This window comes from Nomascus leucogenys, chromosome 3, assembly GCF_006542625.1.
Source record: "Nomascus leucogenys isolate Asia chromosome 3, Asia_NLE_v1, whole genome shotgun sequence".
NCBI lineage: Eukaryota > Metazoa > Chordata > Mammalia > Primates > Hylobatidae > Nomascus > Nomascus leucogenys.
The window spans coordinates 122,466,985-122,481,505 of NC_044383.1; the positions used below are offsets into that span (position 1 = coordinate 122,466,985).

The 14,521-nt window shown below is 40.4% G+C and overlaps 1 protein-coding gene across 12 annotated transcripts in view; it reads right to left on the minus strand.

Annotated features, from left to right (window-relative positions):
• The window catches only part of BCLAF1 (BCL2 associated transcription factor 1), a 32,897-nt gene extending 22,231 nt beyond the window's left edge, over window positions 1-10,666 (minus strand). For 7 of the 12 annotated variants that reach the window (XR_004029371.1, XR_004029370.1, XM_030809735.1 and 4 more), the window contains exons 1-4: window positions 10,512-10,626; window positions 3,459-3,562; window positions 1,877-2,077; window positions 644-757 (exon numbers count right to left, since the gene is read on the minus strand). Coding sequence is in view for 10 of the 12 variants with exons in the window: in XM_030809735.1 (XP_030665595.1) it covers window positions 644-757; window positions 1,877-1,971 (209 nt within the window). In the remaining 2 variants the exon portion in view is untranslated. Of the gene's footprint in view, window positions 1-643; window positions 758-1,876; window positions 2,078-3,458; window positions 3,563-10,511 lie in introns of all 12 variants that reach the window. The other 5 variants (XM_003255767.4, XM_012506054.2, XM_030809734.1 and 2 more) reach the window with 3 other exon arrangements.
• Window positions 10,667-14,521: the final 3,855 nt, after the last annotated feature.

Consider the following 14,521-nt stretch of genomic DNA (forward strand, 5'->3'; position numbering starts at 1 on the left):
AATGGCATGGCATAGTATATAGTTAAATGGCGGAAAAGATTACAAAAAACTATCAGTGAGATACTATTAATTAAATACATACATAATATAAAGTTAAGCCTGGCAGGGGAAAAAGAATAATCATCAACTACTATTAATTCTTAATGGTATTATGGTCATTTGTATTTTCAACTTCTGGTTTCTGTTTTCTATGCTAAGTATGTATTACTATTTTAACAAAAATAACCAGAGTTGTTAACTTTTTAACAAAAAAAAATTATTTTGTTAGAATTCAAAGATTCACAGTCAGAAATGAGAAACTATAAAACAATATGCAGAGATTGTTTACTGTCAAATTCTTGCATTACCCAATTCATCTCTTAACATTGTGGACAAATACAAAGAAACCTACCATATATTATACAGTAAAATTTGAGACCTGTAGTCAGACTAACTGGACTTCAAGCCAAGCTCTGCCATTTACTAGAGCTTGTTACCTGGACATTCTCAATTTCTCGCTTACAATAAGGATAACAATAGATCCATTTCACAGGGTTCTTTAAGAATAAAATACATTTTGGGGTTTAGCACTGTGTTTATGATACGCATTCAACAAATATTAACTGATATAATTACTTAAAAAATTTAAAGCACATTAAATCACCTGTATCGCTTCTTTCTAGAATGAGATCTTGATCTTGATCGAGAACTAGACTGTGATCTAGACTTTGACCTTGAAGAATGTGATCTAGAATTGGAGCGACCCATTTCTTTTCTCCTAATCAAATGATAGGGCAAAAAAAGGTTAAAATTACAATATGATTTTTAAAATTTTACATTATTACTTATTTTCAGATAAAATGTGATTTTTACAAAAGTTTCTCAAAGGCTATTTATTATTCACCATCCTTTTCAAATCAGTATTCAGAAGACAAGTCAATTATCCCTGACTAAAACTGTTTTCACCTGCACGACAGGTACTGTAGATTAAAGACACAACTGAAGATTTTTATGGGCTGCCCCACTTATGTGCCTCAATCCAAAAAGGCAGCAGCTGCAGAAGCCAAAAAAAGCAATGAGACTGCAGCAGCATGTTATGTGTTATTCCACACCCAATACAAATGCCTACCTCTCCTGTAAGAAAGATAAATAATAAAAGTACTACAGACAAGGCAACTGAAATAAAGTGTCACAATACCAACAAAAAGTAAACCTACCAGACTGTTATCATAGTGCTTTATGGCCTTGAAAATGAGACTGAGCTGACCATTCCATATACACAATCCAGTCTGGAGTGGTACTAGATAGTATCCTAGAACAATACAGGACACTAAGTTTCTGAACACCTGGAGCCATGGCTCTGCTCTCAGTACTCCATGACTCCAGAATAAAGTGGACTTATGTGACAATGCCTAGTTCACCCTGAAGCTTTCTGTTAAGATTTAAAAATAAAAGACAAAGAATTGGAAGGATTACTTCAAGAAAGATTTATTAGAATTACAAGAAAAAAAACTTGGGCACCAGTAGTTTTAACTTTTCTAAACACTACATGGTATCCAATGCTATAATTAGACCTCATTGGGTACAGAAATCAGTTAACTGTCAGAACTAATTGATTTATAAAATCTACCAATTGAAAAAATATCCATATATAGCAAATCACTGCATGCATGTCCCAAATGTCACATTTTCAACTTTTCAATGATTAATGAGATTATATCTCAGCCTCTCAAGCTTGTTTTTGCTGCATAGAACTATTTCCAAATTTACACTTACTCAAAAAGTATTCATTTCAATAAAAATCAACTTACTAAATTTCTAACAGCTTGCAATTCCCATAATACTTAAATAGTATCTCCTACAACCAAGTATTTTTGAAGGCACTTATTTTACCTACCTAGACTTTGTTCGGTATAATAAAATAGTATTTGGAGGTACTAAGATGAGTTCAGTTATAGAAGAGGTAATGGTAATACTTGGATAGTTCCTCATCAAGCAATATAAATAACAAATTCAAGATGTTTGAGATAAATGCTTATTTCAAAATAAAACATAACTATCCTCTAATAGACTACCACCTTTGTCTTCTCTCACTCTTCTTCTCAATCCCAAGTGAGCAAGAAATACATAAAGACAGAAATAAAACATAGGTTCAGGGTTCAAAAAGGCAGAATAAGAATTCTACAACACATAAGAAACAAATTTAGCATTAACATAAGGAGATCTGATACCTTGTAGAACACAAATTTGGTTTAGCAACTGTAGTTTTGACAACATAACGCAATTGGCAAAAACCACATTTACAGCCTGTAAAGGAAGGAATCTCGGCCACTGGGAACTGTGACATTCTTTTGCATTTGATTTCAAAATTCTGTCCCTCCCAAACTTTTTAAAAGAATATAAATATGTAATTTACATTCATTGTGATTGAATTTACTTCAAGATATTTATTTTTATCCCACTCTGAGATAATCAGACACACTGTAAGAAGAAACCAGAGCTGCAAATGATTTTGGAGATCCAGTCCAGCAATAAGACAACATTCTTTTTCATTGTATTAATCAGTAAATAAAACACTATTTTACTAAGAGCTAGAGATGCTGTGTTGTGCTGTATCTCCAGAACCTCTGTTCCTGGCTCTTGAGGCTTTTTGGATGGTAATTTCTGTTAAGGGATTCAGGAATTCTGTAGGCTTTTTCAGTCACCAGGATGTAGTTGGACTTGTGGCACATGAGCACAACAGGTATTTAATAAATAACTATCAAATGAATGCATTCCCCAGAACCTGGATATTTTTTAAAGCAGCAAGTTTATTTGTAAAGGTTTGCGTTTTGCTTTAAGCTACACCTGAAACTTCAAAAACTAACGGAAAGAAAGCATGCCTATCAAATAGCCGTCCAAAAGAAATGGATTGATATCTTCTGCTCTACTGCAAAAATACTTAGGAAAAAAGCTAAGAACGTGGTCTCTGTATTTAAACTACATGAATTCAAATTCCTAAGCTCTCTGAGCCTGTTCCTCAACTGTAAAACGAAGAAAATAACAGTACCTACTTCACAGACTTGTAGCGGACTTAATGAGTTGATAAACTTAATTCACTTAATACATCTAACACATTAGCAATCAATTTGAATTACCTAAACACTACAGTAGAGAGAAACAAGTTATGAATCTCCTCGTTTACATTAGGGAAATGGGTTAAGTAGCAGTCTTTCTATCTTGTATGTCCTGCGTCTTTTAGGAGATGTGCTTATAGAAATAGAAAAAGCAGGAGCACAACCTGGAAGGAGACAGAAAAAGAACCTTTTTCCTAAAACTAACTTAACATTTGACTTACTTCATACAAGCCACCAAAATAAACAAAAAACAAAGCTTCGGACCACATCATTTTTAATTACTCCATCTGAATCATCAATTCAGTAGTGACATTTCCTCAAAAAAGTCAAAAGTGAAAACTAGAAAAATGAATGCTCTTTTACCTTGGGTTTATGCAGGATCAAGAAGTCAAGTGAAGTCTTTGAGATACTGTAAAAATTCTTCCTGGAGAGAATGCTCTGAGAAATTAAACTCTAAATTCAAATTCCTAGCAAAGACAAAAAAAACCATTATTTTGATTTATGTTAAATTAAATGACCATTATTTACAATGCATATAATGGGCACTACAATAAACTCTAATAAACGTACTTACAATTTCAGGGAAGGAAAAACTAATTCAGGAAATAGGAAACTTTTAACCGTAAAAGCTTAAAACTCAACTTTCTTGTAAACCACAATGCAGCAGCGTTTCATGAAACTGACAACATCTTTTTAATTTTAACTACTTGAATTCTAATTTTGGCAATTTGAGCTTTAAAAATCATATGATGATATGTTGTCGTTCCATCAGAAAATTCCAAAGTAGCTAACATAATGCCATCTTGGTAGCGGGGCAAGGTAGCACAAGCCTGTAGTCCCAGCTACTTGGGAAGCTGAGGCAGAAGGATCACTTGAGCCCAGGAGTTTCACGCTGCAATGCACTGTGATCACACCTGTGACTAGCTACCGCACTCTAGCCTTGGCAACATAGCAAGACCCCACCTCAAAAAAAAAAAAAAAAAAAAAAGGTAATCTGTAGTTAATTTTCATAATGCTCTACTTTGTAACATCTAAAATATAAGTTTAATGCTCTGCTATTTATTCTCTTTTGGTACTTCCTTTCACACAATTTAGTTTCATGTGAAACTGATTTTAAAATCCACGTTAACAGCCATCATAGTAACTTTAAATTCTGTGCCTAAAAGCATCTTGATACATCTACATTCAAATAAAAGAACAGTCAGCAATGAAACTTTTATCTACTGAAAGTCAATATTCTTCCTAAAATAATTTATCATTACTCTGTAAATAAACTTTGCACAAAATATTCAAGTTACTAATACTGAAAAGTTTAGCTTTATGTATATTCACATCAAGTATGTGCAAAGGATAGTCAAAAGCACCAGGGGAACAGAAACTAAGGAATACAAGATTAATATATGTCAGCACTTAAAGAATTCATGAACAAGTTTAAATGGAAATCTGTAACTCTTACCAAGATCCAATTTTAAAAATAAAACGAGACTGGAAATACAAAGAAGAAATGGTAACATTAAACTGGTGAATCAAGAATAGGGTCTCCTAAAATATCCATGGCCCTCCAACTGGGGAGAGATTTGAGGTTCGGCCTAGGAAGGAGGAATCGGAACCTATTAAGGAAAACACTAAAAAAGTAGCAAAGTCAAAAAGCCAAGCAAGATTGGTTACAAAGGATTTCTAAAGGACATATAAGTTTAGTTTTTAAAATATCAAAACCCCAAGTGGCCAGAGAAAAAAATGGCAATCTTCTAAACTGGAGTACTGTTATAAAACTGTATTCTGACCTGGAAAGTCATTACTACTGATTCACTCCTAGAAGTGGTACAAGGCTCATTTTAGCTAACACTTCCCTAAACAATTCCAAAAGGCTAATTTCTATATATATATATCCAAAGACTCAACTGCCAGATCTCTTTACTCCGTCATGGTATTTTGAAGTTCAAAGAAAATAAACACTAGATATAAAAAACTGACAGAACAGGGAACATAGGCTGTTAGACCAGTGGATATACATTCCTGTTCACAATCTATAAATATATTCAAGTATCCACACCTATAACTCAAATAATACACAAAATGTGACACACAATAAATAAGTCAGTATCAAAGACTGATTAGTTCAACTAATTTTTTAAAAATGAAAGTCTATATACAAAGCACAATGCTAATTACTATAGGAAATATGTCTATGTAAGTGGTCCCTGCCTTCCAAATACCAAATCGAGAACAGTTATCAGCAACAAATCATAGTAAACTAAACATCTAAATACCAACCATGTGCCAAGAACTGTGCTAGGTGACTTGAATAATCTCTTATTGGATCCTGATAATCTCATGAGCTACATATTAATCCCATCTTTCAAATACAGAGAACTCTAAACTTTCCAAATAACTTGAAATAAGTGCCTTACATGCCAGGCACTACTATTCTAATGCTGGGAATACAGCATTTTAAGTAAGATTAAGTTCCCTACTCTCTTGAAGCTTTCAGAGGGAGGAAGACAGAAAACAAGAAAAAAATCAAATAGTGGCAAGGGCCACATTGGAGGGGGGGAAAAAGTACAAGTCGACATGCAGAGGAGGTGGGCAGGGGGGCTACTTACTTAGGTGGATCCTTGGGCCCTCTTTAAGAAGTTAATATTTGGGCCTAAAGACAGGGAACACTGCAAAGATCCACAGACGGAAGTGCATACTAGGCAGAGGACACAAACTTAGCAAATTCAGTACAGAAAGACCAATAAGAAGGTTGAGACAACGTGATCAAGGAGTTGACGGTATGAAATACGGCAGGAGGAGGAGGAACGGACCAGATGAAATAGCATCTAGTAGATCATCAAAAGAGGTCAGGATTTTACTCGGCTGAGAAACTCTTGCAGGGTTTGCTTGGGTGAGTCACTCATCTGATTTACATTTTAAGATGGCTGCTAATGAAAAAAAGAGGCAAATCCAAGATGTGGTTTGTCAAAATGACTTGTTAATGGATTGTTAGGGGTGTGAAGTACAGAGAGTGAGGAAAAATGAAAAATCACTAGTGCCCTTAAATTCTCGGTTTTAGATTCAAGCAACTGGGAGGAGGACAAGTTTGGGGGAGAAAACAAAAGATGTGTTTGCCGTTTTTCGTGCCCACAGTCGGAGTGTAAATGGTTAATCCAAAATTTGACTGAAATCTCCTGACTCCAACTCCAGTGCTCTCTCTTCAATACCCTGAAAGGTGCCTGATGTTTCCAAAACCCAAATACAGAATTGAAAATGCCAAATTAATCTTCCCTTTATTACAACCAAGATCATTTGTTAATAGATTCCCACTTGTATAGAGATAAGGAATAAATTGCCATATGTATCTTTAGCCAATTGATACACCAACCAATGAGGAACACAGGATAAAATAAAACAGGTTTTATTTTTAAAAATAAGGTTCTTAAATATCTAAACAGAGCCTATCTTTCATGAAATAATACATAATGACCAGCTAGAACATAAGTGATCAGAAACCAGCTAGAAAACAATTATACCAGGACAGGCATGGTGGCTCACGCCTGTAATCCCAACTCTTTGGGAGGCCGAGGTGAGCAGATCCTGAGGTTAGGAGTTCGAGACCAGCCTGGCCAACATGGTGAAACCCCATCTCTACTAAAAATACAAAAATTAGCCAGGCGTGGTGGTGCACACCTATAGTCCCAGGTACTCCAGAGGCTGAGGCAGGAGAATCACTTGACCCAGGAGGCGGAGGTTGCAGTGAGCCAAGATTGCACCACTGCACTCCAGGCTGGGCAACAGCGAGGCTGTCTCAAAAAAAGAAAAAAAAAAAAATGATCAAAGTAACTGGGTTCAACAAAATATCCAAGACAAACCACCCAAAATGAATTCTTTAAGATTACTATTTCAAGCATACTTGATCCCAGTCTTCATTTTAGCAGGCTCAAGGAGTTTGGTCCCCAGATTGTTGTAAACAAAGTAATGCTATTTCCATCTTTTCAGTTCCTAAAAATATAGCCCATGACTATTATTCCAGTAGACTAGATTCAATTCCTGGCTCAGCCATTAACTAGCTGCCCAACACTGAACAAGTTACCTTAATCTGTCAGCTTCAAATTCTGTAGGTGTTTTTTGTTGTTGTTGTTGTTTTAAAGGCTACTAATGGTACTTCCTTACAAGTACAGGGTTAAATGAACTAAGTAAGGCATGTAAACAGCTTAATGTTTGGCCCGTGGTATACAATCTAGCATTAGCCATCATTATTGGTAAACCTTGTTTAGGCAGCCTTTCTGTAAGCTAACCACGTTTACTTAAAATGATTCTTGCATGTATGGTTACCTAATATTTTTGATACAGCATTACTCAGCATCATTTAGAAGTCTTTCCAGACATGCTTAATAACATGTCTGGGCTGGGTTCGGTGGCTTACACCTGTAATCCCAACACCTTGGGAGGCCGAAGCGGGCGGATCACCCGAGGTTAGGAGTTCGAGACCAGCCTGGCCAACATGGCAAAACCCCGTCTCTACTAAAAATATAAAAATTAGACGAGCGTGGTGGCGGGCGCCTGTAATCCCAGTTACTCTGGAGGCTGAGGCAGGAGAATCGCTTAAACTCATGAGGTGGAGGTTGCAGTGAGCCATGATCATGCCACTGCACTCCAGCCCGGGTGACAGAGCAAGACTCCATCTCAAAAATAGAAAGAAAAAGAAAAACTAGCCGGCCTTTGTGGTGTGCACCTGTAATCCCATGTAATCCCAGCTACTGGGGAGGCTGAGGCACGACAATCAGTTGAACTTGGGAGGCAGAGGTTGCAGTCAGCCAAGATTACGCCACTGCACACCAGCCTTGGCGACAGAGCAAGGCTGTGTCTCAAGAAAAAAAAAAAAATTAGCGGGACATGGCGGCAGGCCGGCGCCTGTAGTCCCAGCTACTTGGGAGGCTGAGACACGAGAATCGCTTGAACCAGGGAAGTGGAGGTTGCAGTGAGCCGAGATGGCGCCACTGCACTCCAGCCTGGGCTACAGAGCGAGTCTCTGTCTCAAAAAAACAAATAAATAAAATTAAAGTGTTTGGAAACTCTAAAATATTACACAAGTATAATCTAGTATTATCTTCGTGTTAGTATATTCGTTGGTTTTCAGCCTTAGGGACAGTCAGATAAAATATTAAATGCTATGACTGAGGTAACACTTATTACCTGAGTGTAAACAATTAACAAATTCATATCCAACAAGTACCCAGAGATTTTAGCTTCTTAATTCCCTCTTCTACTTATTTGGTAAATAACAAATCACTGTAAATTACACAGCTGAATTCAGCTAGTGTGCAACTACTGATTTCCAACGTAGTTTCCAGAAACTCCCAAACCAAGTCCTATGTAGAACTGATAAAACTTTCTCCATTTCTAAGTCTTCTCATCACATAGTTAACCTCGTACAGCTTGCTGCCCATAAAAGTTGTTTAATAAATTCAACCGAGGCCAGGCGCAGGGGCTCACCCCTGTAATCCCAACACTTTGGGTGGGCCAGGCGAGTGGATCACCTGAGGTCAGGAGTTCGAGACCAATATTGTGAAACCCCGTCTCTACCAAAAATACAAAAATTAGCCCGGTGTGGTGGTGGGCGCCTGTAGTCCCAGCTACTCGGGAGGCTGAGGCAGAAGAATCGCTTGGACTCGGAGACGGAGGTTGCAGTGAGCCGAGATTGGGCCACTGCACTCCTGCCTAGGCGATAGAGGGGCATTCCGTCTCAAAAATCAATCAACCAGACCTGAGCCTACCAGTGAGTAGTACTTTTTACATGTCTGTCACCAAGTCTTATACTACCGTTGTTCCTCAAAGTCAAGAAGGGCTCTGGCTAAACAGTTTCCTCTGCCACCATTTTAATTACCTGAATTAAAGAAGATATTTCAGTATTCACCACAATGTACTGGCTGAAGTATGAAATCACTAAGAGAAGATGCTCCAAGGTTGTTTACCATGAGCTACCTTTTTTAAGTGACAAGGTCTCGCTCTGTTGCCCCCGCTGGAGGGCAGTGGGACGAGCACAGCTCACAGCAGCCTCAAACTCCCGCCGAGGGGCCACTTTTTCCCTCCCATCAAATTACCTATCCTGAATTGGTCATGATCAAACAAAAATACAAAAACCTTGTAGCAGTTTTTCCTACGTTAAGGTTATTTACTGCCTGAACAGTATCCTAACCATTCCAACTAGAGTCAAACTGACATGAGAATTCACAAAACGAACAAGAAATTTTGTTTTGCTTTGTAATACCAAAAAATTTAACAGAGGCTGTTGCAACGAGGTACAAGTCTGAAGTAGCTCATCTTTTTCATCAGTGTTAACCACACTTGCTTTCAACTTCAGTCTTAATTTTTTTCCAATTCTAAAATGCTTTTTTAAGTCTGAGGTAGCAAAGTAGCTGCTGGTACTTCAGCTTGATTCTGAAGAAATAAATCTTAAAAGCGAATCAAGCCAACTCATGAATTTAAAATGAAGGCAAAGTCCAATTCGCCACTCCCACCCATTTCTCACACCAGCTGTCTACCAATCGTGGCTGCAACATTTCTGACACGACTAAATGGGCTGAATCACTTGAAAAGACTCGGCTTCGCTAGTACTCATGAAAAACCGCACTTTCAGCCGGATGGGGCAGGGCCACGCTCAGAACCACCAGCTAAGACCCAATCCTCTCGCTAGGGAACCGTAACTAGGCAACCAGCACAAGTCAACAGCGCGCGCTCGCTTCAAAACAGCAGGTTGCCGGGGGTACCGAAATTAACTCCAGAGAACCAGGGTCAGCAGTGACGGGCAGAACAGAGCCTCAAAACCTAGCAGCATCACAAAAATGAGGCATTAACTGACGGGTGGTCTGAAGCCGGAGAGCAGTTTTAAAGACCACACGAAAAGGGGTAGACCTACTCAACGCACTTTGCTGCGGGTCACAGTTATTTTCTCAAAACCCCACGGGCCACGAAGAAAGGTGGCAGTCCCAGCCAATGAGAGGCGGACACAAGTTGCACCTCCAGCGGCCTTCGGCGCGGTAGGCGGGGGAAGAGAGAAAAATGAACGAGCGCGCGTGCGCGGAGCGTTCAGTCGGGCGCGCGCAGAGGTACGGGCTGAAGAAATGGGGGAAGGGTGGAAGAGGAAGATATGCGCACGCGCACGGGAGGCCGCGCGGGCTCTGGGTCTCCAGCCAGGTTCGCAAACACGCGCGCGCCCGCCGTTAGCACTGCTCACCGCCCCCGCCCGGCCTTTTCGGCCCGTAGTGCCTCGAAAACCTGAGGGAAGCTGACGAAAAAACGCATAAATAACGGCGCAACGTCTCCTTGGTTCTCCTTTCGCCGCCAACCCGACACCACCCACAAAAGAATCAAAAATATGGCCTGTCCTCGGTCTTCACTGCCCCTTGAGTAACTTGAATACAGCGCGAGGCCTACCTGACACGCCGAATCGCGGTTCCGGGGATTTATCTCCGTTGCAACCACACAGCGGCCATTTCCCGACTCAAGAACGCGAGGAAAACCATAGAACTACCTTCGACGCGCTAGCTCGTCTCCGTCACTTCCGATCTGGGCGTGGTCTCGGCTGCCGCTAAATATGCGGGCAAGCCCCGCCCACCCTTCCGCTCTGGTCCGGCTTCCTGGCTGCTATTAAGATGTTTCCTGCGGCCTTCTGGGAAGTCGCGTGGCTGGTCTCGCGCAAAGATGTGGCGGCTCCGCCCTCTGGCCCGTAGCGACAGCCTTGGCCGGAGAAGCGGTAGAGTGGGGTGGGTGTTTTGTTAGGCCTGAGTTAGCGTGGCCAAACGGCGCTTTTCGCTGGTGTTTCTGCCTCGTTCCGAGTAGACCCTCTAGACCTCACCGCCGCCCCTACTTTTTACCTCAGTAAGCTCGTCTGGTCTGTTCTTTCTGTGGGGCCAGCTCAGACCAGGCAAAAAACAAAAAGACAATCCCACACTGAGGAAAAGATCAGGAGGCGAGACGTGGCTGTAATTGCAGACACGCTGCTCCCTCAGCCAGCAAGCGCCACTTTTCTTCCTCTTGGACGTCTAACTGGAGATTAGAAAATGTGGCTTTTGCTTTGCTATTAAATGCGGCAGACGCACTTAGTTGAAAAATGGCCACGATCTAAATCCGTTTCCTGAGTGGCGTCTGATCAAATCGGAGCTCACGCCGCGGCAGCCGGAAGCCTCTTAGGCTGCTCGCGCCAGAGGAGGCCGCCCTTCTGGCGGCGTGGTGACAGCTTTACCACATCGGCAACGTTGGCATAGGCATAAAAAAATAAAGAGCACGAAGCAGTTGAGCTTTCAGCCTGTGACGATGATTTGTGGCATCCGAGGAACACAGCCCAACGTAGCTTGGTTGTCCAGAATTATAAGTCAGATTATAAATAGGCAAGCCACATTCGATTTGAATAGAATTTAAATAACAGCCTTTGCACATTTTCCATTAATACTTCTCCGGACTGCACCTTCTTAGGGCCTAAAACCGCTGTTGCTTTGATGTTTAGAGATGTTAACTACCTTGATGGATTTCAGACTTGTAATTAGCAACCAGGGTGTCAGTGAGTGAATAGAATCTAGTATTGGGCCCTGGTTGTGAATTTAACACTGCTTAAGGCATTCTTTCTTCACAGTCCAATTTACCAGCTCAACTAGAAAAACGACAACATTTTCATGGAGTGAATCGTAGGTTTTTTATTGTACAGTGTGTCCCTCACCCGATTACCACCTCAGGATGTGGACACAGAAATCTTTGGCCTTTTTGTTGTGCCCTGATGTCCCAAGCATTCGCAGGTTCTCAGTAAATATTTGTTGAGTGAATGAACTATATTAAAAAAAAAACTAAGGGCTCAATACACCTCTGCTATTCTGCATGTATTGGGAGTCAGGGTGCTCCCACAAAATACCCCAAATTGCAGGCTAGCATATTATCTTGAGCCTCCCTCTGCAATTCTATTGCACATGTGTTGAAAATGAAGTCATCTATTTAAGGCAATATAACTGATTATGATTTTATTTACATAACATGAGGTAGTAACAAGAGATCCTTTGGAACAAAGCCTTGAGTAAATGGAAGTTATACAGACTTCCCTTGAAATAGATCCATTTGATACGTGATGCTTTCCCAATCTACAAAGTAGGAGGTTCTTGAATTTAGATGTTTTATGCACATTCTTATTTTCAAAACCTGAAATTCGACCATTACAGATTCATTCTTTGTAATAAATTTTTTATCCTATTAAAATACAAACGCTGAAAAGAGCAGAGGAAGTAAGAGCCCATTTAACAAATGGGCATTGCAGAAAAATAGAACATTATCTCAAGAAGAAATACAAGTTGTAAACAAATGACCAAACTGCTAAGAAGATACAAAAAGAATGCTGAGATAAATTAGTGAGCTGATTTTATTTTATTTTTTTTTTTTAAAGACAGAGTCTCACTCTGTCGCCCAGGCTGGAGTGCAGTGGCGCGATCTCGGCTCACTGCAACCTTCGCACCCCCAGATTCAAGCAAGTCTCCTGCCTCAGCCTCCCAGGTAGCTGGGGTTACAGGCTCCCGCCACCAAGCCCAGCTAATGTTTGTATTTTTAGTAGAGACAGTGTTTCACCATGTTGGCCAGGCTCGTCCCAAAGTCCCGGCCTCAAGTGATGCACCCGCCTCAGCCTCCCAAAGTGTTGGGATTACAGGCGTGAGCCACCGCGCCCGGCGAGGTGATTTTAATTTATGGTCATGGAGAAGTTATTGTTAATATGATTATAAAAGTCTTTCTTGAAAGATATTGCTTCTGTTTTGGTTTGATTTTAATTTAAGATAATTGAAAAAGAGAAATGGGCCAGACGCTGTGGCTCACGCCTGTAATCCCAGCACTTTGAGAAGCCGACAGGGGCGGATCACTTGGGGTCTGGAGTTCGAGACCAGCCTAGCCAACATGGTGAAACTCCATCTCTTCTAAAAATACAAAAATTAGCCGGGCTTGGTGGCGGGCACTTGTAGTCCCAGCTACTTGGGAGGCTGAGGCAGGAGAATCGCTTGAACCCGGCAGGTGGTGGTTGCAGTGAGACGAGATCACACCACTGCACTCCAGCCTAGGCAACAGATCAAGACAGTATTTCAAAAAAGAAAGAAAGAAAGAAAATGAAAAAAAGAAATGGAGACAAGAAAAGGAAAAAGAGAAATGGAGAAGAATGGATATGTGAAAAGGACAAAGACAAGAAGATAGGAATGAGGATGAGGTTGGAAGTCTAGCACGAAGGCAAGCTCCAAGACCTGACTGGTTTTGCTTGGTTTGTTTTGTTTATCTTTTTAGGTGGAACATCTGAACTATTTCCGTATTTGGGGAAATTGAAGTTGAAGTGGTATTTGGAGTCTCACTCTTCCCACTCCCTGAAAATACTGGCATTGGGAACCCAACAGTAGTAGTGAGAAGCAGGCAGCAGAGGAAACGTGACCAACAGAGATTCCCTAACTAGAGTGCTGATGGGGCCGGACTTTGGCTGTAGTTCCTGCTGCATGGCCTCCATTTGTGCATATCCCTCTACAGGCTTTGTGCTAATTTCTTTTTTAATTTAAAGTAATAAAATATGCATTGATTCTTTGAGTTAGCTGGTATCCTTCCAGTAAATTTCTTTTCCTGATGAGTTAATCAGAGTTGGTTTCTATTGTTTGCTAAGAACCCTGAACTCCATGTCACAGTTTTGAGTAGAAGCAGGTCCTATTTATGAGGTCAGTTTTCCAAATGGTCTGGCATTTTTTTAGAGCTGTACCAGTGAAATAAATCGTTCCCCTTGTCTAGACTGTTTCATTCCTACTGGTGAATAAATTGACTAGGATATTTTCCTTATTTTTCTATCCCCTTTTACATACTAAGAATGTAGAGTTATTTATTTTATTTAAAATATTTTAATTTTATTTTTTCAATTTTAATTATTTTGGTTTAAAATTACCAAAATTATTTAGGAATTATGTATTTACAGTGTTGTTCCTTAATATTCATATCTCCATTTTGAAAAAAAAAATGAAATATCAAAATGAGCCAGGTATGGTGGCTCACACCTATAATCCCAGCACTTTGGGAGGCTGAGGTAGGAGGATCACTTGAGCCAAGAGTTTGAGACCAACCTAGACAATATGTGAGACCTTGTCTGTTCGAAAAATTTAAATATTTGGATTTTTTTGTTGTTGTTTTTTGGTTTTGGGTTTTTTTCTTTTTGAGACAGAGCCTTGCTTTGTCGCCCAGGCTGGAGTGCAGTGGCGGGATCTCGGCTCACTACAATCTCCACCTCCCAGGTTCAAGCAGTTCTCTGCCTCAGCCTCCCAAGTAGCTGGGATTACAGGCATGCACCACCACGCCTGGCTAATTTTTGTATTTTTAGTAGAGACAGAGTTTTACCATCTTGGTCAGGCTGGTCTTGAACTCCTGACCTCATGATCCACCTGCCTTGGCCTCCC